Source organism: Myotis yumanensis, unplaced genomic scaffold, assembly GCF_028538775.1.
Source record: "Myotis yumanensis isolate MYYU_CA2020_CCGP unplaced genomic scaffold, mMyoYum1.0.hap1 SCAF_1, whole genome shotgun sequence".
NCBI classification, from domain to species: domain Eukaryota; kingdom Metazoa; phylum Chordata; class Mammalia; order Chiroptera; family Vespertilionidae; genus Myotis; species Myotis yumanensis.
This window is the reverse complement of record NW_027223752.1, coordinates 71,858,714-71,886,349: the sequence shown is the minus strand read 5'-3', so window position 1 is coordinate 71,886,349 and position 27,636 is coordinate 71,858,714. Positions and strand designations below refer to the sequence as shown.

At 49.5% G+C, this 27,636-nt stretch overlaps 1 protein-coding gene and 1 pseudogene across 2 annotated transcripts in view; both read right to left on the bottom strand.

The window, feature by feature from the left end:
- Positions 1-10,040: 10,040 nt before the first annotated feature.
- On the bottom strand, positions 10,041-12,125 carry LOC139019906 (26S proteasome regulatory subunit 7 pseudogene; annotated as a pseudogene).
- An 8,475-nt stretch (positions 12,126-20,600) lies between these two features.
- Positions 20,601-27,636, bottom strand: part of INO80 (INO80 complex ATPase subunit) — a 145,594-nt gene continuing 138,558 nt past the window's right edge. For both annotated transcript variants that reach the window (XM_070424984.1, XM_070424991.1), the window contains 4 exons: positions 25,502-25,657; positions 25,057-25,216; positions 24,137-24,352; positions 20,601-22,164 (listed from right to left, as the gene is read on the bottom strand). In XM_070424984.1, the coding sequence (XP_070281085.1) occupies positions 21,947-22,164; positions 24,137-24,352; positions 25,057-25,216; positions 25,502-25,657 (750 nt within the window). In that variant the 3' untranslated portion in view covers positions 20,601-21,946. The remainder of the gene's footprint in view (positions 22,165-24,136; positions 24,353-25,056; positions 25,217-25,501; positions 25,658-27,636) is intronic.

The following is a 27,636-nucleotide window of genomic DNA, read 5'->3' as shown; positions in this document are numbered from 1 at the left end:
AGGAACAGCAGCTGCTGTGTCAGGTTGGAGGAGGAAGGCCAAAGGGAGGCCAGAGAGAGGTGAAGGTGGCCTGAGCTGAGGTGTGGCATGGACAGGAGGGTGGATTTGAGAGCAGGTTAAGCGGTGATGTTGTCAGGACTCGGGTGATGAGAGTGAGGGAGAAAAGAGAGGGCCAGAGTTCAGAATTGGGAAGGGCGGAGTGGAGATCTGCCCCGTGTTAGAGTGGTTGAACTGGGGGTGCTGGTGTGGGGCAGTGTCACCCACATAAATGTTTAGGAGGCAGCTGAACATATGGGTCTAGGACTCGGACTGGAGTTAGAGGTTTGAAGCCATGCACATTCAGATGGTGCGTGAAGCCCTGGGAGTGGAGAGAAAAGAGAACAGGGCCTGGCCCAGCCCCGAGGCCCCCAGCCCTGGTGACCTGAGTGAAGCAAGAACAGCTAAGAACAAGCAGATGGAGATGTGGAGGAGAATCAGGGGGCCAGGGACATGTGTCAAGATGCCAGGGACAATCAGCGCGCGAGTGTCCGTTGGATGAAATGCTGGGGGTCCCCAGTAGCCTCAGTGAGAGCAATTTCAGAAACAGTGGTGAGAATCCCAAGATAAGGCTGAGGAGCCAATGGGAGGAGACGTGGACAGTTCAAGAAATTTGCCTGGCCTGGCTGGTGTGGCTCAGAGGTTGAACATTGACCTATGAACCAGGAGGTCACGGTTCGACTCCCGGGTTGTGGGCTCGATACCTAGTTTGGGGCGTGCAGGAGGCAGCCAATCAATGATTCTTTCTCATCATTGATGCTTCTATCTCTCTCACCCTCTCCCTTCCTCTCTGAAATCAATTAAAATATATTTTATTTATTTATTTTTAAATTAAATCTTTGTTGTTCAGATTATTACAGTTGTTCCTCTTTTTCCCCCCATAGCTCCCCTCCACCCAGTTCCCACCCCACCCTCTGCCCTTACCCCCCCCCACTGTCCTCATCCATAGGTGTACAATTTTTGTCCAGTCTCTTCCCACACCCCCCATACACCCCCCCACCCCAAGAATAGTCAGTCCATTCCCTTTCTATGCCCCTGATTCTATTATATTCACCGGTTTATTCTGTTCATCAGATTATTTATTCACTTGATTCTTAGATTCACTTGTTGATAGATGTGTATTTGTTGTTCACAATTTGTATCTGTACCTTTTTCTTCTTCCTCTTCTTAAAGGATACCTATCAGCATTTCATATAATACTGGTTTGGTGGTGATGAACTCCTTTAGCTTTTTCTTATCTGTGAAGCTCTTTATCTGACCTTCAATTCTGAATGATAGTTTTGCTGGATAAAGTAATCTTGATTGTAGGTTCTTGGCATTCATCACTTTGAATATTTCTTGCCACTCCCTTCTGGCCTGCAAAGTTTCTGTTGAGAAATCAGCTGACAGTCATATGGGTACTCCCTTGAGGTAACTGACTGTCTTTCTCTTGCTGCTTGTAAGATTCTCTCTTTGTCTTTTGCTCTTGGCATTTTAATTATGATGTGTCTTGGTGTGGTCCTCTTTGGATTCCTTTTGTTTGGGGTTCTCTTCGCTTCCTGGACTTGTAAGTCTATTTGTTTCACCAGGTAGGGGAAGTTTTCTATCATTATTTCTTCAAATAGGTTTTCAATATCTTGCTCTCTTTTTTCTTCTGGCACCCCCATAATTCGGATGTTGGTACGTTTGAAGTTGTCCCAGAGGCTCCTTACACTATCTTCATATTTTTGGATTCTTTTTTCTTTTTGTTTTTCCGGTTGGGTGATTTTTGCTTCTTCATATTTCAAATCTTTGACTTGATTCTTGGGATCCTCTAGTCTGCTGTTGGAACTCTGCATAATATCCTTTATTTCAGTCAGTGTATGCTTAATTTCTAGTTGGTCCTTTTTCATAACCTCGATTTCTTGAGGGTCTCACTAAATTTATCAGCGGTTTCTAGAAAATTCTTGAAAAACCTTAAAAGTGTGGTTTTGAACTCTATATCCAGTAGTTTGTTTTTCTCCATTTCTGTCATTTGTGACTTGTTTCTTTGTCATTGAATTGACAAATTTTTTATGCTTCCCTGTGTTGATAGAGTGGCTTTCTGTGTTAGGTGTCCTATAGGGCCCAGTGGCTCAGCCTCCCCAATTACCTGAGGTGGATACTCTTGGTGCACCCCCTTGTGCACAGTCTTGTTGTAGTTAAGCCTTGATTGTAGTTGGTATCACTGGGAAGAATTGACCTCCAGGTCAATTGGCTGTGAGAATCAGCTGTGTCTACGGTGGGAGAACTTCTTAGCTGGGACACCCTTCTGGGGCAAGACTTGCTTCAGTGGGGCTTTGGTGCTCACTGAGTCTGCCCCCTGAGTGTGTCTCTTATGGATCTGAGGAGTTGTAATCTGGATGGTCCCACTCTGACCACTGGGTACACTGGCTCTTGGATCTCTAAGGAGGTGCTAATTTAGCCTCTGCCTGAGACTACCCAGCAGGAGCTATGGAGATATTCCTCTTCTTTGTTTGGGGTTTGGAGGTGCCCAGATGAGGCCCAGCTGTGAAGCAATGCAAGCTGCTGTGGGGCCTTGGACCTTCTTTTGGAAGTTCTGGGTCTCTCTGATTCAGCTGCAGTTTGTTAGGTAATTTTCAGGTTGCAAAGGGCCAGGCCTTTCATATGCAAAAGCCTCTGTGCACAGCTTGGGTTGGGCGGGGTCTCAGGGATCAACAGGGCGGAGCAAGCAGCTATGTCTGCTCCCCAGTCCTACCCTAAGAGGCACCGCATCTCAGTGTCCCGTTAATCGCTGCAAGCACCTCTGATAGAAAGCTGCCCTCGAGTTCTGCCCGATGCCAGACAGTCCAGTTTCTCCCCGTATGAGTCTGGGTCCCCAGAGACTCACCCGGAACTGGAGTTCAGAGCAATCAGGAGCTTGAGACTCCCTCCCGATTGAAAAAGACAACCGCGTCCTCAGTTGCCAGCCCTTTCCACGTGCGCCTCCGTACCTCTGCGCTTTACTTCCGCACCTCCTCTGAGTCTCAGTGCTTTTCTCTTTCCTTCTAGTTGTAGAATTTCTACTCAGCCAGCCTTCCTGTGGTTCTGGATGATGTCCGTTTTGTCTTTTAGTTGTATTTTTTTAAAAATATATTTTATTGATTTTTTACAGAGAAGAAGGAAGAGGGACAGAGAGTTAGAAACATCGATGAGAGAGATCGATCAGCTGCCTCCTGCACGCCCCTGCTGGGGATGTGCCCGCAACCAAGGTACATGCCCTTGACCGGAATCGAACCCGGGACCCGTGAGTCCGCAGGCCGACGCTCTATCCACTGAGCCAAACCGGTCCGGCTTTTAGTTGTATTTTTGAAGTGGTTGTGCAAGGCAGCAATTTCCGGTGTTTACCTATGCCGCCATCTTGGTTTCAGCTCAATAAAAATATATTTTAAAAAAGAAATTGGCCTGCTAACAAGAGAGAGAAGCAGAAGGGTCATGGAGGGTGTAGTGGTCTCAGGACCCCTTTACAAATTAAAAATTATTGAATACCCTAAAAACATTGTTTATGTGAGATATAGCTATTGACAAGATGAAGTGTATTAGAAATTGAGAAGTTTAAAATGTATTTATTAAATTAAAAATAAAAAAGAATAGCCTGGCCAGCATGGCTCAGTGGTTGAGCATCAATCTATGAACCAGGAGGCCACGGTTCGATCCAGTCAGGGCACATGCCCAGGTTGTGGGCTTTATCCCTACTGTGGGGCGTGCAGGAGGCAGCCTATCAGTGATTCTCTCTCATGATTGATGTTTCTATCTCCCTCCCCTTCTTTCTTCCTCTCTAAATCAATAAAAATATATTTTTTAAAATTTATAAATCTATTACACATTAATATATCTTAAAAGAAAAAGGATTCTATATTCCAAAACAAACAAATTTAATGAAAAGAGTGGCAATGTTATAAGTTTTTAATGTCTGACAATGGAAGCAGCTGGATTCTCATCTCTTCTGCACTCAATCTTTTGCAAATCCACATAAATAGCTCTGCAAAACGCCACTGAACGCTCATGAGGAAATTACAATAAAAAGACAAGTCACCTCTTAGTATTATTACAAAAATGAGGAAATTACAGTAAAAAGACAAGTAACCTCCTAGCATTATTACAAAAATACTTTTGACCTCACAGACCTCCTGAGAAGGTTTTGGGGATCCTCAGGGGTTTCTGGGCCATTTTCGAGGACTTCTGGTGTAGGATTATTAAAAATTTTTTGTTTCTTTTCTTTCTTACTTGGAGGAATTCAAGGGTGGGTGCTGGACCTTAGGCTGCAGCATCAGGGAGTTTCAGCGGTAGCAGAGACCCCAGAAATCATCCCGTCCCTCCTTGAGGGCATCCTTCTGGAGAAGCGCAAGTGAGCAGGGAACCTCAGCCGATTCAATCCCTGTTTATGAGTCTACAAAGGCCACAGGGCCCTGGGCCTCCGGCTGTGGGAGAGGGGCCCCCGCAGAATCACCTCCCGCCTGGTCTGGGATAAGAGTGGCTGAGAGGATGGGGCAGAGGAGGTCAGGTGTGGTCGGGCCTTAAAGAAGCTTAGGAATCCACCAGGCAGACGGGCATTCCAGGTGTGGGGTTGATTCCAGCAAAGAAGGGAGCTACAGAGTTTGGCAAGTAGCTGTGTAAAGGGAACGGGTTTGGGGGAGTCCGTTTGTAGAGGAAGTTGTAACTTTATCTTGTAGGGAAGGTGAGCTCTGTGGTAGTGTTTTTTCGTGTGTTTTTCCTCCCACGGAGGGGTCTTTGTTTTTGTTCTTTTTGTTTTGTCTGCTGAGCAGACCTTGTGTTCAGGCCTGGGTTTAAGGAGGCTGAGCTTGAGGCAGGGAAAGGTGGCTGATGGCTGCAAGGCCGGGGGCGCCTGCTGTAACATTCCAGGCAGGTTCAGGGAAGGCTGAACTGAGCCAGAACCCTGGAATATGGAGACATCTGGCAGCCCCAGGCAAAAGGGGGGCGAGCAGGAGGGAGAAGGCAGGGGACCCCAGGGTTTTGTTGAGGGGCATGGACAGTGCAGGGGGGTGTGGGTGAACACTCGGGCCTCCATGCACCCTGGAGACTGGCAGGCTCCTAAGGATTCTCCAGGTTGCCCCATGGCCCCCAGGAAGGACCACAGCCCTCTGGGGGCTGCTGTGCCCTGAAGACAGTGGTAGCACCATGTCAGTCATCAGAAAGGAGAGGTGTGGGGGGATGGACCCAGACAGAAGGAGACCTCTCCCTCCAGGCCTGGCTCTGAGGAGGGTTGGGTGCTCCAGGCTGTCGCACTTCAGGGCCCACAGACAGGTTAGGGAGGCAGTGGTCACAGGGAGAGTGTCCCTGAGGGCCAGCTCCCGGGCGTGGCTGGGGGACCACATGCCCCAGTGTGCCCAGCACAGGCCTGGTTTGCTCCTGTCGTCCTGGAGTCATTATTGTTATGCCCAGATTCCAAGATCCCCAAACACCAGACTGGGAGCCAGTTCGATGCAAGAGCAGAAGGTCCTTTTATTGGGGGCTAGCCAACCCGACTCCACTTCAGGCCAGGCCAGGGACCCGGAGCAGAGTGCCCCTGCGTGGGAAAAACCGGCTTTAATAGGGGGGTGGCGCAAGAGGATTGTGGGCCCTGCCGATTGGCCAGGCGTAAGCCAGGTCTTGTTACACAGGATGTGGTCCATTGGTTAGTTTAAAATCCCAGGCGTGGCCAGCAGAGGCCTGGGCTTCCGGGAAGAAGGCCGCACGTGGCCCCAACATGGTGGATACAGGCAAATGGAGGGCATAGCCCTCGCCCTTTCAATTATCAGTTTCATTCTCAAAAGGGTCCAGGTCTGGACAGTCAGTTGCATGGTGGCTGTAGAAACTGGGACGGAGCAGGTTGCTTTATCTGGCAGTTGTCAGGGGGTTGACCGAAGCCCCTGACCAGTCCTGTCCTCTGTCCTCCTTACCCTATATCTGGACCCTCACCCCCAGCCCAGCAGGCCACTCTCCTCTGCTACTCCCTTGTTGCCCTGGAAGAGTCCCCAGCCCCCTGCCTTCACCCCTGCCCCCTGCCCCCTGCCCCCCTGCCCCCTGCCCCCTGCCCCAGGCTTTCCTTGGGCTGAGGGAAGGGTGGACACATCCTGGGGCTCAGCCACAGAACTACTCTCTGGCCCTTCCCTCCTCACCTCTCTCCCCCCCCTCCCCCGAACCCCCCATCCTCTTGTTGTGTTTGCTTTTCAGTCCAGAAACTCCCCACTTCACTCTCCCCCACTTGGCCCTTCAGTCCCTTCCTTGGCTCAGTTCTGGATCCTGCCTCTCCCTGGGCCCCCAACCCCCCAGATGGTGGGGCCCAGGCTGAGCGCTCCCCTCCCCCAAGCTTTGCCACCCCTCCTCACATCTCCACGCCCACCCCTCTCACCACCACCCTCACACTCCCTCCTTCTCCCCTCCTTCTCGGGTGGTTGTCATGGTCTCCGATCGGACCCTCCCCACCCCCAGTTCTGTGCCCTCCCTGAGAGTCAGTCATTCCAATGGACAGTGCAGCTCTGGCCGGAGCCCACACTGACCACTCTGACAGCAGCAACTGGGGCCTCTCGCCGCCCCCCCCAGGACCCCCCACCCCACCCCACGCTGCCTGCTGTCTCCTCCCACCTCAAGCTACTTTTGGCCACCAAGCCTTTGTTCCCCCTGCTTCCCCCTCTCCCCCCCACTTTGCCCGAGCGCTTCCACCCCCGGCACCCAGCGCGGCACCCCGCCTCCAGACCTGCGGATGCCCGCCCCCCGCTGGCCGGCCCCTTCTCTCACCCGCCCCCCGTTTAGTGCTGAGCACATCGCACTTGCACATCTGTCCCCACTAAACCGACCTTCCTCCCGCCAAGGGCAGGAACTGTGTGTGTCCCAGCACGTAGCACAGCGCAGGGCCCGTAGGAGCGCAGGGGACCTGCGGGAAGTGGGGTTTAATGAGTCACTTCGGATCGCCATGTCTCCAGCCCCGGGAAAGTTTCACCCACAGCCCAGGGAGAATGCCCAGCTGTCTTCCCGGACTAAGAGTCAATCTGAATGTTGATGCGCACAGCCCAGCAATGTGGGACCGGGCCGCGGGGGCACGGGCAGACCCCCAGCACGGGCAGCCCCAGTGGGCACCTCACGGGGGCAGCACCGGCCGCCTCTCTCGCCCTCAGTCAGAGAGGCCAGGCCTAAACTCACACAGAGGAAAGGCCTTTTGGCACATGTGGGGCGGGTCCGCACCCCTGCTAGTCCCCCCCACTCTGGGCACTAAGCTGGAGGGGAGCGGGGCCTGCCCAGCCTCAGCCTGAGGGTGTTGGTGATGGGGTGGGGAGAAGGGAACAGTAACATACCCACCTTTGGCTCCTCTCATCCCCCCCGCCCCCCCACTACAGTCAAAGCCTCCAGCCAGGCACAGCCCTTCCTGGGCCTCGTCCCCTCTGCGCCCAGTCAGGAGGGTGGCAGGGGATGGGGAGTGTCTGACAGGCGCAGGCTCTGGCTGGGAGAGGTGGTGACTCCGCGTGCGTTCATTCGGGTAAAAGCTGATGACGAGCCGCTCCTGTGGAGAGCCTGAGTCATCTGTCCACAGGAGGAGGCCCTCGCCCAGGGGGGTTTCCACAGGAAGGGAGACCCAGTTCCTGCTCACACGCCACTTGCGCCCGAGAGGCATGATTTACAGGGAACAGATGGGAGCTGACCTGACAGAAGCCTACGGCGTGCTGCGATGTGCAGGACACATTCTTGCCTTGTCTTGCACCTTTTGTTCCCTCATCCTAAAAGTGTCTGCCCTGCCAGCCCAGCCTGGATAATTTGTCACTTAGATTTCAGGGCTCAGCTGAGATGCCACCTCCTCCAGGAAGCCTCCCTGACCACCAAGGCCCCACGTGGGCGCCTGCCACACATCTCTGACACCTGTGCTTTGCAGCTTTGATAGCCCTGTGCTGCTAGAATGAAAGTCCACTCAGTCAGCAAGAAGAAGGCACTAGAGAGAGAAGGATGGGTGCTGTCTCCCCACATGAGGGCCTATGCAGCAGTGGGGAGCAGGGGAGGGCGTGCAGAGGAGCCAGTCTTACCATGACACCCCCACCCCAGACCTTCCAGGGCCTCATAACCCGGTCGGGACATTGAACTGCGGTTTAGTTGCAAAGAAAGAGCACTGGGCTGAGATCCAGAGGGTCCAGTCTCTGTTTTTGTTTTTTAAATACGTTTTAATTTCTTTTTTAGAGAAGAAGGAGAGGGTGGTAGAGAGAAACATGGATGAGAGAGAAACATCATCGATCGGCTGCCTCCTGCACACTCACCACGGGGGATCGAGCTCGCAACCCAGGCATGTGCCCTGACCGGGAATCAAACCAGTGGCCTCTTGGGTCCTGGGTCGATGCTCAACCACTGAGCCACAGTCTCTGTTTTAAGCTCCGGGCACTTCTCTCTCGGGGCCTCAAATGTAACATGAGCTTCAGTTACTGATTCACCAAGAATCAGTTCCCACCCAATCCCAGTGGTTCCTCTTTTCCAGGAGGGCCGTGGGCTTGGGGGTCAGAGGGGCTGCGTTTGAAGCCGGAGCTCCATGTGCCCTGGGAGTCCTTGGTCAGGACTCTGACCTATTTAATGTCTATTTAATGTCTCTGATCTGCAATCTCTTCGTCTTTAAAGCAGGACTGATCATCTTAGCTGCCTCTCAGATTCTTGGGATTAGATGTGCTATTGGTGAAAAACACTGTACCCTTCCAAGCTCGATGTGAGTGCTGGTTATGATTATTCCAACTGTTGTTTTTCACCAACACTGATTAGTTACTCTAATATCTCTAACCTCACCAGGGCACCTCCCTGTCCACTGCAGGCCCTTGGCACTCAGCACAGAGCCTGGCTCAGCCCAGGCCCTAAGAAAATATTTGCTAAACAAATAAGTGGATAAATGAGTTGACTTGGATGAATGACAACATGAATGAACTCCTCTCAATGAGCAGAGCACTGAGATCAAATCGGATTGACTGGGGTGGAGGGAGAAAGGGGAAGGGAGGAGGCAGAGGAGGAGGGAGCACCCCGCCCCCCCCCCCCCCGCCCCGCCCCAGCCCCGCCCCGCGCTGCCCAGGCTCTGCCATGCTGAGGAGCGGGAACAAAGAAAGGCGGTGTGGAGGGGAGGGGGCGGATGACCGAAGACCAACTTGGGGCAGTGAGAGGAGGCTGCTTCAAAGTCTGCCTGGCCTGGGGCCTCGCAGGTGGCTCCTCTGTGGTCAGTGCCTTCTCCTGCCGCTCACAGCCTCTGTCCAGGCCGCAAGCCGGGAGAGGGAAGAGGAAGGAAGGCTGAAGCCAAGCCATTCTGGTTTGTTTACCAACAGCACAGTCCTCCAGGGTCATGACATAGTGAGCGGCATCTGACCCGGCTAAAGGCTAAATATATCTCCTCGGCTGGCAGGGACCACACAGCCAGCCCCTGAAGGCCAGCAAAACACCCGCCTATCCCTCTGGGCTGTGCCCTGGGCCTCCTCCTGACTCCAGGCCCCCAGGCCCCCAGGGAGCCAACGGCCAATGGGATCTAAAACAAACACAATTCCTGGCTGAACCCGGGCAGATAGTTTCGTTTGGACAGAGTCAGGGGACTCATGGGGGGAAAACACTAATTGTTAAGCAGTTAGGACAAGCCAATGGCTCATCTCCCTCCGATGGCATGTTTGCCGTCATTACGAATGTTTAGGAAGAGTATTTACTAATGTTAGGAAAACATTTTACTGTCTTTACAGTACGCTCTTAACATCCTATATGATAAAAAGCATAACATGCAAATCGACCGAACGGCCGAACAGTGGAACGACCATGCGGATGACCATCTGGGACCACGCTATGACACCCACCGGCGCCAGGCCAGCCAAGGTGGGTGCGAGGCGATTGGCCGGGGGCTGGCCATCGCCCCATGATTGCCCGCAGAGGGAGGCCCAGGCCACTGACCAGCGGGCTGCAGCGGGTGGGCGGGGCGGGGCCTTCCCCTCCCGGTGCCGGTGGGAAGCTGGTGCCCGCAGCTACGGGAAGGAAGGCCTACTCTTTTTTTTTTCTTTTAACATTTTAAACCATTTATTTTTTGTGTGAAATTAACAAATTATTTGTATATTAACAAATCTATATAAGCTTAGGATTCCAATTAAAGAAATGTTTTCATGAAAGCTTCAGGGCGCAGTTGTATGTCCTGTGGCGGGGAGTAGCACTGAATTTGGCATAGGACTTAATGACCTTATTTACAGCTTCCAAGAAATCCTTCTCAGTAGCTATTTTTCGCCAGGCTCTGATGGCAAACATACCAGCTTCTGTGCAGACACTTCTAATCTCAGCACCAGTGCTATTTGGACACAGTTGTGCTAACAATTCAAATCTGATATCTCTTTCAACACTCATTGAACGCGCATGGATTTTAAAAATGTGAGTCCGACCCTCTAGATCAGGTAAGCTAAATTCAATCTTCCTGTCCATTCTCCCTTGCCTCATCAGTGCTGGATCCGAAGTGTCAGGTCTGTTAGTGGCCAGCAGTACTTTAATGCTGCCTCGAGGATCAAAACCATCCAGCTGGTTGATCAATTCCAACATCGTTCTCTGTACTTCATTGTCACCTCCAGCACCAGCAAAATGAGCCCCTCCAATAGCATCAATTTCATCCAAGAAGATAAGGCGGCTTTTTTTGTTCTGGCCATTTCAAAGAGCTCTCGAGCTATTCGTGCCCCCTCACCGACATATTTTTGTACAAGTTCAGATCCAATACCTCGAATGAAGCAAGCATCAGTCCTGTTAGCAACTGCCCCAGCACAGAGTGTCTTGCCTGTACCCGGTGGACCAAAGAGCAGCAGGCCTTTGGGAGGCTCAATGCCAAGGTTAACAAACCTCTCTGGGTGAAGTAGAGGGGTTTCAACTACTTCTCGAAGTTTCTCCATCTGTTGCTTACAGCCACCCACATCACTGGATGTGACATCAGGTTTTTCCTCTCCCTGCATCATGGTAACTGTTGGGTCAACCTTAGGAGGCAGTGGAATGTGAATTCGATACTTATTTCTGTCCACACCAACTCTCATCCCTTCTTCAATGGCAGTAGGTGCTACCTGGTCACTGAGGTCCACCACAAACTTGGCAAACGGCTTCACGTTGACAATGTACTTTGGGTCCTCCGAATCAGCATTGATTATCTTTGTACATCTCGCAACCTGCAGAGGCTGTTCACTCTGGAGTGTTTGCTTATCTGCAGCCAAATCCCAGAGTGCTGGTGGGGCCAGGCCAGTGTCAGACTCTTTAATACCTGTGAGCTCATTAATTTTCTTGAGAAGTTGTTGAATGTCATCTTCAACCTGCTTGATCTGCCTAGAGTAAATGCTCTGTCCATAAGTTTTCAGCAAGGCAATATCACCCTCATCCAAAGCTCGGATAGGCTTGTCCTCCTTCTCCTCCTCTTTGGTTTCCCGCTGATCCGAACCGAGGTAATTGGCATTTTAGGAGATGCAGCTGCCTCAGCTCTGTAGTAATTACACAGCCTGGAAGGCCTACTCTTGCATGAATTTCATGCATTGGGCCTCTAGTTACTACATAATGTTAAGAGAAAAAAAAGAAGCATACAAAGTTAGATCATAGTATGAATAAAATCATGAATTCTAAAAAGCATAGAAATGTGTCTGGAAGAAATCACCAGAAACTGTCAACACAGTTTGCCCCCCAGCGGGGAGAAGTGGGGGCCAGGGAGTGGGATGGGAGAGAGTTTCTTCTTATGCCCTTTCGTATGTTTTTGATTTGTACTTTGCAAATGTACTACTTGTTCATAAGTAAATATGTCAAGTATATAATAAAATAAAATGCAGATCTGCAAAAGAAAAGATATATGGCCCTGGCTGGCATGACTCAGTGGTTAGAGCATCGACTTGCATACTGGAGGGTTGCGGGTTCGATTCCCAGTCAAGAGCATGTACCTGGGTTGCAGGTTTGATCCCTGGCCCCGACGGGAAGCAACCAGTTGATGTATCTTTCTCACATCGATGTTTCTCTTTCTCTCCCTCATTCCTCTCTAAAAATCAATGGAAAAGAATATCCTCAGGTGAGGATTTAAAAAAAAAGAAAAAGAAAATGTATATGCACAAAGAGGTGCTAGAAATAACCCTCAGAGGTAGACAGCACTTATGGGCCATGCAGGGTGCTCCCTTTCCTACCAGAGGGGAAGGTGGCCCTATGCCCAGGTGAACCAGAACACAGGCCTGCAACCTGGAGCAGGGGTCTATCCACGCTCAGAATCTAATTTGAGACGTACCTGCCTTAAAATATCTCCCTGTGGCGTCTGAAATTCAAGCCCATGCCTTTGCCTGAAGTACAACTTCTCTAAAGCCCCCAGGAAAACATTAAGGTGAGGGTATGGGGAAAGGGGGTCCTAATAGATGGTGATGGGAGAAGATTTGACTTTGGGTGGTGGGCACATGGTATAACATATAGATCTTGTAACATAGAGACCCACACCTGAACCTATATGTTCGTGTGGACCAGTGTCACCCCAATAATTTAATTTTTGAAAAAACACTAAAAATAATAAAACCATTAAGGTGGGGGGGGGTGTTAACATGTTATCATTTTGTCACGCGAACTGAATTGAAATAGGGAGACACACTGTAAGAAAGCTTTGATAGTGGGAAAATCTTACTTTCTTCCTTGTTTTTGAGTTTTTTCTCAATTCTCCTTAAAAACATATGCTTCTTTATGAATAGTGCTTATTATAACTATATATAAAAATAATACATGGTCAAGTAGAAGTTTTGGAAAATACAGAATGGTATAATGTTTAAAGCACCCCAATGTCAATAGCAAGTGTCCATCTGCAGTTAGTCCCCAGGGATGACCGCCTGTTCCCATGATGGCGAAGCACGGAGGAGGGAGGAAGGCCAGGAGGTCAGCTTCAATGACACTGGCCTTTGAGATCACCTGTTCTATTGTCCTCGCTCTCACTGAATGATGGACGATAGTTGCTTACAATGCTTTCAGATTGCCTGCCAGTAGAGAGCGTGCACCAACCTATCGCCTAGACCCCTTGGCAGACCTGTTCCCAGGTATTAAAATTTATAAATGGAAAGGGAGAGAGAGAGAGAGAGAGAGATTGAGATTTAGTGAACTGGTTCAAACCAGAACATGCCTATCTAGAACACTTGGCTTACCTAGAACATTAAGGTACTGGAGCCCAACAGAGGACCGGAAGGCAGGACTGACAGAGGCAGGCACTGAGCTCAATTACTTTATTCCTAGGAGATCCCACAATTCCTCCTTCAGAATACCTTCCATTGGTTCAGAAGTTCTGAATTAGGTAACACACTGAAGTTGCACAGGTCCTATTCAAAGCAGACTAAATTGCAGCAGTGTAGCTGTCAGCATCATTTAGTGTTAGACATATGGCAGTCATATCATAGGGGACCTGACCACCGGACGCTCACATGACCCAGGTCCTCAGGAAAAAATATGTTCTGTATGGTTTGTTTAAGCAATGACATAAAAAAACTCTATTAAAGCCCTAGCCAGTTTGGCTCAGTGGATAGACTCGCAGGGGTCCTCAAACTTTTTAAACAGGGGCCAGTTCACTGTCCCTCAGACCGTTGGAGGGCCGGACTATAGTTTAAAAAAAAACTATGAACAAATTCCTATGCATACTGCACATATCTTATTTTGAAGTAAAAAAACAAAACGGGAACAAATACAATATTTGTATTTGCATGTGGCCCTTGGGCCGTAGTTTGAGAAGCCCTGGGATAGAGTGTCAGTCTGCGGAATGAAGGGTCCCGGCTTCAATTCCGGTCAAGGGCACATGCCCAGGTTGCAGTCTCGGTCCCCAGTGGGGGGCGTGCAGGAAGCAGCCAATCAATGATTCTCTCTCATCATTGTTGTTTCTATCTCTCTCTCCCTCTCCCTTCCTCTCTGAAATCAATTAAATATATATATATATAATTTAATATATATTAAAAATATATATTTAATATATATAGTAAAGAGAGTTTTAGCCAAGATAAATCCTGGTGCTTCAAAGAATTAAATGTCAGCTCTCTGAAAGACTTAGTTATTCAGAAAGATTCTGGATAACAGTTTATGCTGCTTTTTCCAAACCCATTGGGCTGAGTGCAAACTGAGACCAGGGTGCTGCACTGCCCCCAAACCCCTGCCCCCTCCCGCAGACTGCCCTCCTCAGACATTCCCAGGCCCATGGCATCATGGCTTTTCAAGGGTGTGTCAACAACAATTACCAACCCGAGGTGGGGAGAGAGATTTTATTCAGCTGAACAGTTTGCAAACCCAGGAAGCACAGCCTCAGGTGGAAACCGAAAGTGCGCTCCCCCAAGACAGAGGGAAGGCTGCCTTTTATGGGGGAATTTCCCCGCCCAGATCCCCAAGTGGAAATGAAGCATCTACATTTGTACAGTTCTGATTGGTCCAAGTTGTGCAGTTCTGAATGGATGGCAAGTCTCAGTAGAAAGTGGAAACTGGGAACTCCCTGATAAGGGTTGACTCAGGAGGCAGGAGGCTGAAAGCTCTAGTACGGCTTTTCCCTGCAGTGCAGGCCTCTGTCAGCAATGCCTGTTAGACTCTGGTTACAAACTTGAGCCCAGTTAACCATGGGGAGTCCTTGGTAGACATCTTCCTTCTCAAGGTTCACAGGTGCAAGGGGCAGAGCTGCTCGGGGCCGTTCGGGACCCCTCACCTGGGAAATGGGAAGGAAGCCCCTTCCCTCTCCTCTGGCAGCAGGAATAGGCAAGGGGGGGCCTGACTCAGGTGGAGTTTGTGGGTGGGTGCTGGTGGCAGTGAGGGGTGAGACATCCTCCCAGAGAGCTGCTCTGGGGGCCGTCAGCCATCTAGGGGCTTAGAAAACTCCCCGCTGGCTCCTTGGGCCCTCTGTGTCCCTGCTTCCTTCTCCCTCACAGGCTGCCGGCCTAAGCCCAGTCCAGGTGAGACCCAGAGAGGCCACTGAGCCTTGAGGCCAGGTTATTTCTTCTTGAGCTTTGGGACCCAACACAAGGAGATCCCACCAGCGGGTGGGCAGGGGCACAGGCCCTGCAGGGCTGCTCACAGGAGCACATTCCCCTGCACTTGGGGAAGGAACTCTTACCTCCGAGGAGGGAATTAGGAGTTGGGAAGCCTCCCACTCAGGGTTCTTTGTTTCTCTCACTCAAGGTGCCAAGAACTGTGGACCAGGGACCGTGGGAAACAGGTATCATCTTGAGCTTTGTAACTTCCCCTGTCCAGTCCTGCTTTTACTTCGTATCCTTATTTTGATGAGCAAGAAAACCCATAAGTAAATAGAGAAGTAAAATGCTCATTTGGGGCAGTAGCTAGTGGGGAACCAGGAGTTCAACATGGAGCAGAGGGCCCAGCCAGTTTGGTTCAGTAGTTAAGCCTCGGCCCATGAACTGAAGGGCCGCGGGTTCTACTCCAGTCAAGGGCACGTACCTGGGTTGCAGGCTCAATCCCTGGCCCCAGCTGAGTGCGTGTGGGAGGCAAGCAATCCATGTGTCTCGAACCAAAAACCAAAACAAAGTGAGATCATGGGAAGAGGACAGAGGCCTGGTGATAAGGGAGGCACCCAGCTTCCTCAGGGCCCTCAACACCCAGGAAGTGGGCCTCAGGCATGTCCTCCCTCCTCCTCCTTTTCCTTCTCATCTTTCCTTCTACCTCCTCTATCACCCAGCCCTGGGGGCTGCCACCTGGGATTAGCATCTCTATAGCCCAGTCCTGGCACTGTTTGCCCAGACATTTCCTGGGTGCAAATGGGTAGGTCATTCCCATAAGGACTGAAATAGCCCAAGCGCCTGCATCCAGAATCCTCAGGAGCCTCCATGTGGGGGCCTCTCCCCCCGGGCAGGTGCTTTGCTTAGCACCATTTACTACCATAGAGCAAGTGCCTGGGCCCAATGTTTCAAGATAGCCAGAGGCCCTGCTTTCTCTAGAAGGGACCCTGCCCTCCACATTTAAGCGGTTTGAATGAGCATCATGAAGATGGGCAGCCGGCACTGACCACGGCTGCCTCCCAGATTGCACGGCCTCACGGGCAGCCTCAGAGAAGCAGCCAAGTTTCTCCATGTCCCGAGAAGGGCTCAGGAATTCACTCAGAAAGACTGACCCTGAGGAGTCTGGTGGTCATGATAAGAAGACAAGCAGCAGAAAACAGAAACTCCAGGGATCACAGACCCTCCAGGGAATGCTGGCAATTACAGAGGCTACTTCTTGGTGGAGGCCACACAGGACAGAGAGACAGCAGATAAGAGACCCTTTCTTGTACCTTATATGTCTAACAGAGGTGCTGCCCAGGGGAGAAAGGTGATGGAGAAAATCATGGATTGACAGTTTTTTTTGAAATTTTATGTGTTTGAGTCAAACTCATGATATGTGCCAGGGAGCAAGATCTCAAATGCTCTATGAATTAACAGTTAAAAACAAAACAAAACCCAAACAAACAAACAAAAAAACCCCTGAGAAAACACATATGGGACTGAATTTTCCCGGAGATGCTAAGATTTCATTTTCTGTCATTAGGTGGATTAAGACCAAAACAGGAAAAATAAAGTTGTATTTCCCACACAGGGCTGCCTAGCTGGGGTGGGGGCAGAGGTCAGTTTATTCTGACTGGCAGGGCTCGAGGGTGCTCTAAAGCCTTGTAATTCCAGGTGTGGCCCAAGCACTAGCAGCAAGGCCATCACTTGGGATGTGCTGGAAATTCAGTCTCAGATCTCATCCTAGATCTTCCAAGACTGAATCTGCATTTTAAGAAGATTCCAAAGTAATTCATATGCATATAAAAGTTTGAGAAGCATTGCTTAAGGAATGATTTAGAGGTTTCTTTCTCTCTCTCTCTCTTACAGCTAAACTCCACCCAAAATCTTTACCTGCAGTAGGAGAAAGCAGAGCTGCTCTAGTCCATTTGGGAGGCTCATGGCTCCTTAGCTCAGTGATGGCGAACCTATGACATGTGTCAGAGGTGACACGCGAACTTATTTTTTTGGTTGATTTTTCTTTGTTAAATGGCATTTAAATATATAAAATAAATATCAAAAATATGTCTTTGTTTTACTATGGTTGCAAATATAAAAAAACTTCTCTATGTGACACGGCACCAGAGTTAAGTTAGGGTTTTTCAAAATGCTGACACGCCGAGCTCAAAAGGTTCGCCATCACTGCCTTAGCTCATCACTCACGACAACCCTTGGGGCACATTTGAGGATCTCTGAAACGCCAGAGGCCAGCTAAAACCCACTCATCTTGCCCAAGCTCCTCAGTTTGGTATTTTATTTTATTTATGTATGTATTTATTTATTTATGTTTGTTAATCCTCACCTGAGGATATTTTTCCATTGATTTTTAGAGAGTGGAAAGGAGGGGGAGAGACAGAGAGAAACATCAATGTGAGAGAGACACATTAATCGGTTGCCTCCTGCACACATTCCAACCAGGGCCGGGGATCAAACCTGCAACCGAGGTATGTGCCCTTGACCGGAATAAAAACCGGGACCCTTCAGTCCCCAGGCTGATGCTCTATCCACTGAGCCAAACGAACTAGGGCTTCAGTTTGGTATTTTATTAAAATATGTTTTTATTGATTTTAGCGAGAAAGAAACATGGATATGAGAGAAACACCCATCGCCTGCCTCCTGCCCGTCCCCTGCTGGAGATGGAGCCTGGGCATGTCCCCTAACCTGGAATTGAACTGGCAACCTCTTGGTGTATGGGACAATGCTCAACCAACTGAGCCGCACCAGCCAGGGCCTCGGGGAGCTAAGGAACTGTTTCTAATGGCAGGTGATATGCTGTGAGGGACCAAAGCGAGGGTGTGTGGACTGCATCTGAAAGCCAGCAGTGAGGCTTTCTGGATGGAACAGGCTGGCAGACACCAGGGCAAGGCTGCACAGAAAAACCCAGCTCATTGCAGACTACCAGCCTCCTTGCCCAGCCCAACCCCAGGACCAGAGAGACCCACGCAAGTCCCAGGTGGGTCTCCAGAGTCCTGGGTGCTCCAATAAAGCTCTAGGCACAGAAATTGATAGTAAGCCTAGTGCAGGCCCTGCATTTCCAGGACTGCTCCGACAGATCGCCTTCAAACCCCCTGACCTAGGACTCCCAGAGCTGGCTCCCGTGGCAAGGTGAGCCTGTGGCTGAAGGGTCGGCCCTCACTGTGATGGAGCCCACACCTGCACTCTAGGACGTGTCTTCTTGTAGCTGGGTGGGAGCCCTCCCAGATTTTTTGTATGTTAAGGGACCGGCCCCCTGGTTCATAAGGTAAACTAGCTTTCACATGGGAGATGGACAAGTCTTCAGAAAGTGGGGTAGACAGGGCATGAATCGTAACTTCGGGACTGGAAATTGTTAGAGTTTGAAACCTTCACTTTTAAGATTCAAGTTCCATCCCCCTACCCTCAGGTAAGGGAGGGACAGGTGAGAAGGCACATTAAGGCTGTTGGCTGTTTCTTCAGGGATTGAATTGAAAATGGCTGAAAGGGGAGTATGGTCCTATGTTTGGGGTCAGAGGAGAATGGAAGGCTCTGATCCAAAACTTAACACGCTTTTCTGGAGAGCACTAGCCTATCACGTCTGGGCAAAGCTGTGCAGGGATCTCAGAGCTGCCAGATCCCCAGAGGCGGCCGTGCGGCCTCGGCAAGGCTCTGGCAGGATTGTCAGGGGCCTTGCTGAGTAGTAATTGGAGAGAACCCATCCTAGTGGGCTTGTTGATTGGAAGCCACAGTGGTGATGACAGTAGGGCAAAGTGAGTTGGGAAACTGACACTGGTTTGTTCTGTGTGAGGCCTTGGTCAAGTTTGCCAGCAAGAACAAGACCCAGTGTACCTGACAGTGCCACTGGAGATCAACAAAATGAGAAGGCTGGGCCTTGTGACTGGGAGCAGCAGGTGCCCAAGAGCCAGCCCACCTATCCCGGGAGTGCAGGGTGAGCCAAAGCTCAGGAGGCCACACTGCCAGCAAACTTGGGAACAGTGTGCGCCCTGCTCACAGGTGATGCAAGAGCATGCCAGTGTGTTAGCTCAGAGAAACACCAACTGCCAGTCCAGGCTGGGAACTCACTTTTTCCAACTGATCAGAGAGCTGTTTTCAAAGCCTGGATGTCTGTGGAATTCCCAGTAACCTATTTCACTGCTTTCTTTCGTGATTCTTACAAGCACAGCTAACCTTGAGAATACTGAATTCCTGTCGCAGTATGTTTTATAGCATATAGCAGGTCCTCGAGCAAAGATGTTTCATTATAAGGTTGAAGAGGAAAAGAAGATTCCCGGCGGGACCACTGTCTGTGTAGTTTGCATGTTCTCCCATGTCGGCGTGGGCTTCTCGGGGTCCTCTGGTTTCCTCCACATCCCAAAGACGTGCGTGCCGGTGAACTGGTGGGTCTAAGTTGTCCCGGACTGAGTGAGTGGGGGGCTGAGTGTGCCCTGTGACGGGCATCCTGTCCAGGGTTGGGTTTTCCTTGTGCTCTGAGCTGCCGGAACAGGCTCCAGCACCAAAGACCCTGAACTGGAATAAGCAGTTTGGAAAATAATTATCTTGTTTTTATTAATCTTTATTAAATTTATGTATAGCTCATATTTATGCCAATGTTTAATATTAGAAATATTTTGGGACTTTATTTAGAAATTTGGTGATGTTTTGTGACCACAAATATGCTACAGGAACTTAATTCTTGTTTATATCACTTAACATATGGTAAATCAGTTTTCTTATACTCATTTTGCTTAAAGTTTCAGTTTCCAAGAACCTATCGAGGATGTTAGAGGACTTACGGTATCTCTGCTGGTTTAATGGATCCAGTGTGTACTGAGACTTCAAATGGGCTACTTTTTGGGGCTTATACACATGTATTTGTATACATATTTCTGTTTGTTGTTTTTTTAAAAAAATATGTTCTTATTTCAGAGAGGGGGAGAGGGAGAGATAGAAACATCAATGATGAATCATTGATCAGCTGCGTCCTGCTCGCCACCCCCTATTGGGGATTGACTCCACAACCCGGGCATGTGCCCTGACGGGGAATCAACCGTGACCTCCCGGTTTATAGGTCAATGCTCAACCACTGAGCCATACCGGCCAGGCCATATCACAGTTTTAGAAACTGGGACCAGGAAGTTGATATTAGATGGAGATTTTATATATAGGGTAGGCAAAATTAGGATTACAGTTGTGAGTACATGAAACAGAGTTTATTCTTGTATTATTATTTGTTTTTGTACTATTTTTCATACAAACAACTATAAGCCTACTTTTGCCCACCCTGCACTGCACACTGCAGGATGTTCTGTTGCTGTGGTTAGGAGAAAGAACCTGTCAGAGTTACCACGATGTAACTGCTGATGGGGGACTAGCCAAGCTGCCCACACCTATTGGTAAGCCCTAGAGTCTAGGTCCTAGTCGTAACCAGACCACATCCCAAGGGCTTTGGCCTCAGCACGCCAGGCAAACTCATAAATCCCATCAAGGATACCAGAGAAGAAACGTCACAGAAACATCCCTGTCCCACTGATCACCTGTCCCTTCTGACCATAGGAATGATGTTGGGGCTGTCTCCCCTTTATCCTGTCATACACCCCCACCAAAAACCCAAATACCCCTAAGGAGAGGCAGCTGCAAAGACCACAGACACTCCAATTTACATAAAATTATCTCACTCCATTTTATTTAAGATTTTTTTCTCCAGTTAGTAAAAGAAAGATGTGTCTCTCTTTATACATATGTACAAGTTCAGTTATAAAAATAGACAGCACATTCAAAGAGAAAAAAGGCTTGGCATTTTTCTGATTCCCTCTAAATAGCATCTGTACATAGGAGTCTGGGTTTAGGCAGGGAAATCTTGATGATTTAAATTAAATGATTCCCCTACCACCCCTACTCCAAAAAAAGTTTTAAAAATTAATCTATCTAAATTCAATTCCGCGATTTTCATGTGTGCAAATTAGAGGCTGGCTCGCCTGGAAGCACCTGCTCCACCAGGAACATCAGGCCGGGCAGGCAGAAACACCTCCCATGCAGACACCTTCCTTAGCCTCTCGGAGGGAAGCAAGCTCAGGCTGTGGGGCGGGGCTGGGAGGGAGGGTGCTGAGCTCGCCCCCTCTCCATCCTCTCCTCCTCACTCCTGCTGTCCCTTCCTTTCTCAGTGCAATACAGACAGTGCATACAGCCAAGCAGGGGGCTGAAGGGCAAGGGCGGGGAGACTGTGCATTCAGGAAGGGCAAGGGGAGCCTGTGAGAGGGCGTGAGGCTGTCCTGCTGACTGAGGTGGCTCCTGGTCTCTTTACTGGCTTCTGGGAGTCCCAAGTGGGAGCTGCTACTGTTGCTGGTGGGACCTGAAGGTTCCCTGGTGTGAACCATGCAGGATGGGGAGGAAACGCTAGGAAAACAACTGCCTCCAGGCCTGCTTCCTCTAGCTTCTGTCACCCTCACAAGCCACTACGGCCTTTTGCACTCACTGCTCTCCAACGGTGACACTCTGACAAATGGGGTTTAGAGACCTGGGCAGTTACCCAAAGACTGGGCATGCCAGATACATGATTTCCTCCCTTCCTAGTCTGATAGGAAATCCCAGCTCTAAAAGAAGTTTCCACCACGGAAGGCTCTTCACCACACTTGTGAAGCCTTTGCAAGGGACAGGACCAGAGCTGAAGAGCGGAATGGGAACGGAGACAGTGTGCCTGAGCACCTGCAGGGGCTCCGTCAGGCCCTTCCCCGTATGAGGTTTAAGACGTTCATCTGAGATGCTGCGGGGCTGATCCCCGTCCTTGGCCTTTTTCCTATAGGCAACCCCAGAGCACACTTCTTGAGCCACAGGTGATAAAAGTGCTCAACTAACCACCTGCCGTCCTTCACCTGCTGCAACTGGTCACCTCTGCCCTCTGACCTGGGATGTAAGATGCTGCACCGGGCAAGCCATCCAAAGACCATTTGCAGGCTAGACCTCTAGCATGTGGTTTGGCTGAAGGAAGCTGGAGGCCTAGGTGGTTACCGTCCTCCAGACGGGTTGGTGCCTTTGCCCTGCTTCCGGACCAGGGAGTCTGGGGCTAGGCTGCTGGTCAAGTGGAGGCTCTTGGGTGTCCCAGGAACATTATTTCCTTTGCTCAAAGGGGAACTCAAGGGAGAAGAGGCGCTTGAAGGTCCAAAGTCAGCAAGGCCAGCAGGCCGAACCATAGATGTCTGCAGAGGACTGCTGGCAGAGATTCCTGTGGAGACGGAGAAGGAGACAAGAACGTGAGCGCCAGTCCTGTCTGAGCTGCCTCAGGCATGACCTTGGTTACTGGAGGAGAGGTCGTGGGCAACCCCTCCTGCCAATCTCTTCTTAGCACATTTGCTTGCTCTTCCTGTCAACTGTTTTGTTTTTCAGTAAGAGGGATGTACTTTTAAAATAGAAATATGACACCTACCCAGCCCTGCCTACATGACCTCGTCAGCAGGGAGTAAGGTAACATCTTGGTGCTCAAGGACAGAGCACACATTACACCATGTGGGGAAGCCAAGGTGAGGGATGAGCTGTAACTTTCTAGGCACTAATGTATTTTTTTTTTTTTAAGAGAGAGAGAGAGGAAGAAAGGGGGAGAGAGAGGGGAAGAAAGGGAGAATTTGTTCCACTTACTTATGCATTTATCAGTTGATTTTTAAAAAGGAAGGGAGAGAGAAAGAGAAACATTGATCAATTGCCTCCCGCACACATTCTGACCAGGGATCGAACCCGCAACCTGGGTACGTGCCCTGACAGGGAATCAAACCTGCCACCTTTTGGTGTACGGGACAACACCCCAACCAACTGAGCTCCCTGGCCAGGGACATTGGTTGATTCTTATGTGTGCCCTGACTGGGGATCAAACCCACAACTTTGGCACATCAGGAAGATGCTCTAACCCAGCGGCCACCAACCGATGGTCCGCAGACCACTGGTGGTCCGTGAGGTCCGAAAGGTTGGTGACCGCTGATCTAACCAACTGAGCTACCTGGCCAAGGCAAGCACTACTGATTTTTCTGTGACACTCTAGCCCTTGCTGACTCCTTCGTCCCTCCTGCCCTCTTCAGGTCAGGGCTCCAGGAGAAAGTCTGATGAGTGGGACTCTGCCACAGCAGCCTTGACTGCTGGCAAGATTGTTGTTTTCCAAAGATGAGGTAGGGTTAAGAAACACTGGCCTAGGCTATTATCTTTACATTTGTTCAATGAACAAATAAGTGAAAGCTGGCATCCCTACAGGAGGAGGAAGGGGAGGTGAACTAGCACTTACTCAGTACTCTACTCAATAAAGCCCTTACTTGCTACAAAAATCCTATGAGCCAAATACTGAGACCATGTTTTAAATGGGGAGAGAGGTCTGTAAACAGGAGCTCCCCTCCTACCAACTCGGATGTCCTACATTCCATTGCTACAGCTGCTCCCCCACTTGTCATGGTCACAACAGCCACCTCCTTTCTCAGAATTTCCAGAGCCCATTGTAAAATCCTTGGTAAGCTCTTGCCCCCTCCAGTCTTGCCAACCTTGACTCCCGCTGCTGTTTTTCAAAGCAGCCTGACTGACCTGCTCGGTAACCCCCAATATGCCCACCTTGGTCATTGCCAACTTCGTCGCCAGTCCAAATCCTTCCTCACCCTTCTCCTTTCTGAATTATAGTCTGGCTACTTGGTCATCAGTTCCGTGGTTCCTCCTTTTGATCTACAACCGCAATTAAGGCCTCTCTCTTTTCATTCAGTGTACACATACTGCCTTGTACTGCTGTTAAACATATTCCATGTACAGCTTTCCCTTCCTACTTCTATTATATACCCAAGAGCAGGGTCCATGTGTTATATCCTATGCACACAGCAAGTGCTTAATACCTAAGGTGATGGACCACATTGCTGGGTAAATGTTAACTACGCTAGCCTGCATATGGGGCTTGGGAAAAACATCTGTTCTCAAAGCAGAAACAATTCTGACTGTTTAAAGTAGACAGTCCAGAAATTCAGCTCTCTTTTCACAGCTACTTCCACCTCGAAGGCGGCCCTGTACTAGTCACAGGACAAGGGAGAGTCAGGATTGCTCAACGCAGCAGCAGAGCCCGATATGGGCTTTGGGAAGGAGCTTCCTGGACTGGGGTGTCCTGCCTGCTCCTGGTCGAATGCTCAGCAGACTGTCCCTGCCCTGAGGGGGCCCTCCTAGCTTCCAGGCCTCCGTACCTTTAGACACGTTGTACCCGTATGCAGCGAAGGCGGCCGCGGACGCTGCCGCAGCCCCAGCTTTGGCCCCCGCCATGGCCGCCGCACTGCCCGCGGTGGACTTCCTGCTCCGGCCTTTCGCTGCTCCTTTGGCTGTGCTTCCCGAACCTTTGGGGCGGCCTCGGCTTCGGGCTGAGTGACCACGTCCTGCGGTTGGCATTTCCTGGATGGAAATTCCTGTGGAAACCAATGGGCCAAGAGGAAAAATGTCAATCTCTTCATATATTAACAGAATCTTCCCTGACAGGGAGGGCTGGCTCTAAGGGTGTTCGTTTCAGGACTTCAAGGGAAGTCTAGGTCCTCATTTAATGGCTGGGCCACCAAGTCTCACCGAGTTAGTAAGAATTCTAAGCAGCTAGCAGGCCAACTCCTCAAGAGCGGTTCCATTACTCCCGACCCTCTTCTCTAATGAGATCATGACTAAGTGGACCCCAGGGACTGGCTTCCTGAGACCCACTTGCACACTCCAATGCACCTGCCTCGGAGAGTCAACTTGTACTCCCAAGCTTAGCCCTAGAGCTTCTGGAGACACAGAAGCCTGGGCCCCGTAGAACAAAGTGAGGAAAGGCCCAGCAAAGCTAACTGAACTAGCAGAAATAAGGGTGAAATATGAAAGACTGGGATGACTAGGAAATAAGGAAGTGTGAAATCTTTATGAACTTCTTATTTTGCTTTCCCTAACCTCCTCTTTTCCCTTCACTTGACAGGTTAATGAAAGGACGACCCTACAAATTCCTTTTACTCCATTCTACTCCTCTTTAAAGGAAGTAGAGAAAGCCATTATCCTAGAAGGAATCAGGACCTCATCCCACAACTAAACCAACACTTTCCTTGAGGCAGTGGCCCAGATCCAAGTTGTATGGGACAGCAGCACCACTCACCGTTCACGGTGTCCGAGACAGAGCCTGTGATGGAAGCGGGAGAGTTGGTGGCTCGAGACTGCGGGGCTGAAGAGGCTGGGTCATCCACAATGACCAGCATGTCACTACTGCTCTCGTCAGGCGGGATGGAGCCAGTGTGCAGCTCACTGCTGATGGAGATCTAGAGGAGGAAGGGTTGAGATCACTACTCCTCCCTGTGCCTTGGTACCTATGTGAGGGCGTGCTTCTCAAGTCTTGCCACTATTTACCCCTCCTGCCTGGCTTCTCCTGAGGGTTAGGTCCCTGCTTTAATTCCAGAGGAGCCAGCCTGTCCTCATTTGCTCTTTTTCTTATGGATTTTATGTGCAACCTCCTTCTAAAAGGCAGGAATACTTCAGGAGAAGCAACCACTACAAGGTCAGGACAGTCTCCCTGCTGTGATGAAGGCACCTAAAAGGAGACTCACCTCACTGAAAGGGCTGGGCATAGCTGAGTCCACGCTAACGAAGGAATCGTCCCCATCAGCAGAGAGGTTGGAGTTATCAGCCGAGGGAACAAATGGGATCACCAAGTTCATACCCTCCTTTCTCCTTTTCCCATCCAATTCATCTTCTTTTTTTTTCTGGGAACACACAAAACAAGACATATGGACAAAGCATGAGGACATACACCAAAAGAAAAGTGGAGTCAGGGAATAAATTTGACTTTGTAAACTAGGATTCATTTTTTGCAATTAATGTATTTTTTTTTTTAAAAAAAACACTCTTATGGAAGCAGGAAAGGGATGGCTTAATAAGAGTTCATGTAGCCCGGCCAGTGTGCACAGTGATTGAGCGTCAACCTATGAACCTGATGGTCATGGTTTGATTCCCAGTCAGGGCACATGCCTGGGTTGTGGGCTCGATCCCCAGTGTGGGTAAGAAAGAGGCAGCCGATAGATGATTCTCTCTCATCACTGATGTTTCTATCTCTCTCCATTCATCTCTGAAATCAATAAAAATACATTCTTTTAAAAAAAAGAGTTCATGTAGCCCTAACTGGTTTGGCTCAGCTGATAGAGCGTCGGCCTGTAGACTGAAGGGTCCCAGGTTCGATTCCGGTCAAGGGCATGTACCGTGGTTGTGGGCACATCCCCAGTAGGAGGTGTGCAGGAGGCAGCTGATCGATGTTTCTCTCTCATCGATGTTTCTAACTCTCTATCCCTCTCCCTTCCTCTCTCTAAAAAAAAATCAATATATTAAAAAAAAAAAAGAGTTCATGTATATTCTACCACAATAACACAGAGCTGAAAGGTAGGCTAGTCACACTGAAAGCTGCACCCAGCTTAACCCTCACGGGGCAAAGTGCACAGCCAGCTCTGGCGTGTGTGTCCGAGCTGCAGCACTCACCGGGGGTTGCACTGATGCAGTCTTACAAGATGGAGGGCTAATGCCATTAGCATATTTTCTGCACATCTGTTTTTACTCTGCCTTCATTTTAAATATGCATAAAGAGAATGAAGGTTCTTATCATACACAAGGAATAATGTTTTTTGTTATTTTTTGGTCATATTTCCTCACTTTATATGTAAAAGCTTAAGAGGTGAGTGACTGAGCTACACTTAGCAGGTCTAGATTAGGGACCTGGAATCAATCATACAATGTGCTTGGAAAATTCTGGGACTCACATCCACCTAACTGCTTTTGTTTCTGCACCTATATTAGGGTTAATATGGTATATCTTTGGCTGGTTTGGCTCAGTGGATAGAGGATTTGGATCAAAGGCACATACCTCGGTTGCAGGCTCAATCCCCGGCCCTGGTTGAGACATGTGCGGGAGGCAACCAATCCATGTGTTTCACATCGATGTTTCTCTCTGTCTTACCCTCTCCCTTCCACTCTCTCTATTATCAATAGAAAAATATCCAAGGGTAAGGATTAACAACAACAAAAAGGTGTATCTTTGTGTAGGTCATATTGTCACTGGGTCTTTATCTGAAACTTCTATGCTCAGAGTAAGGATGGCATCTGATGCAAACCCAGTAAGCCCTACAATGTCCTGTATGAGAAAACAATCTTCCCTCCTTTGATATTGTTTCTGAATGTCAACAATATTTTAATTCCAAATAGCACTAAGTAATGGGTTAGAGATTTGAGGATGGAGTCATACAAGAGAATCTGAGGAACTGGGTAGAGATGGCAGCCCAGCCTAAGCAGGAATATGACCCTTCATTTCTGGGACTTCTCAGGTTTGTAACCATAGTGGGTACAAACTGTAATGGGGGCATCCTTCAGGCTAAAAACAGTGCTGCTTAGCAGAGGTACAATCTAGGGTGTGGGCTTTCCAATAGAAAGAGCTAGTGAATCTACTGGAAGATGATGATATAATATACACAGGCTCTTACGCTGCTGACTATCAAGGCTGTATGGCCCTGAGGGACACGAGGTCCAATACAAGTGTGGGTAAAGGGAAGAAGCTGACCTCCACTTAAAACAACCAATTTTAACATGTGGCCAATCAATATGCTTCAGATAAACCAAAAAGTCCAAGGAAATGGAGCATATGCAATTGTCAGACTTGAGGGCCCAAAGCTACCGAGATGCCTGAAGCTCAGGTGGCTAA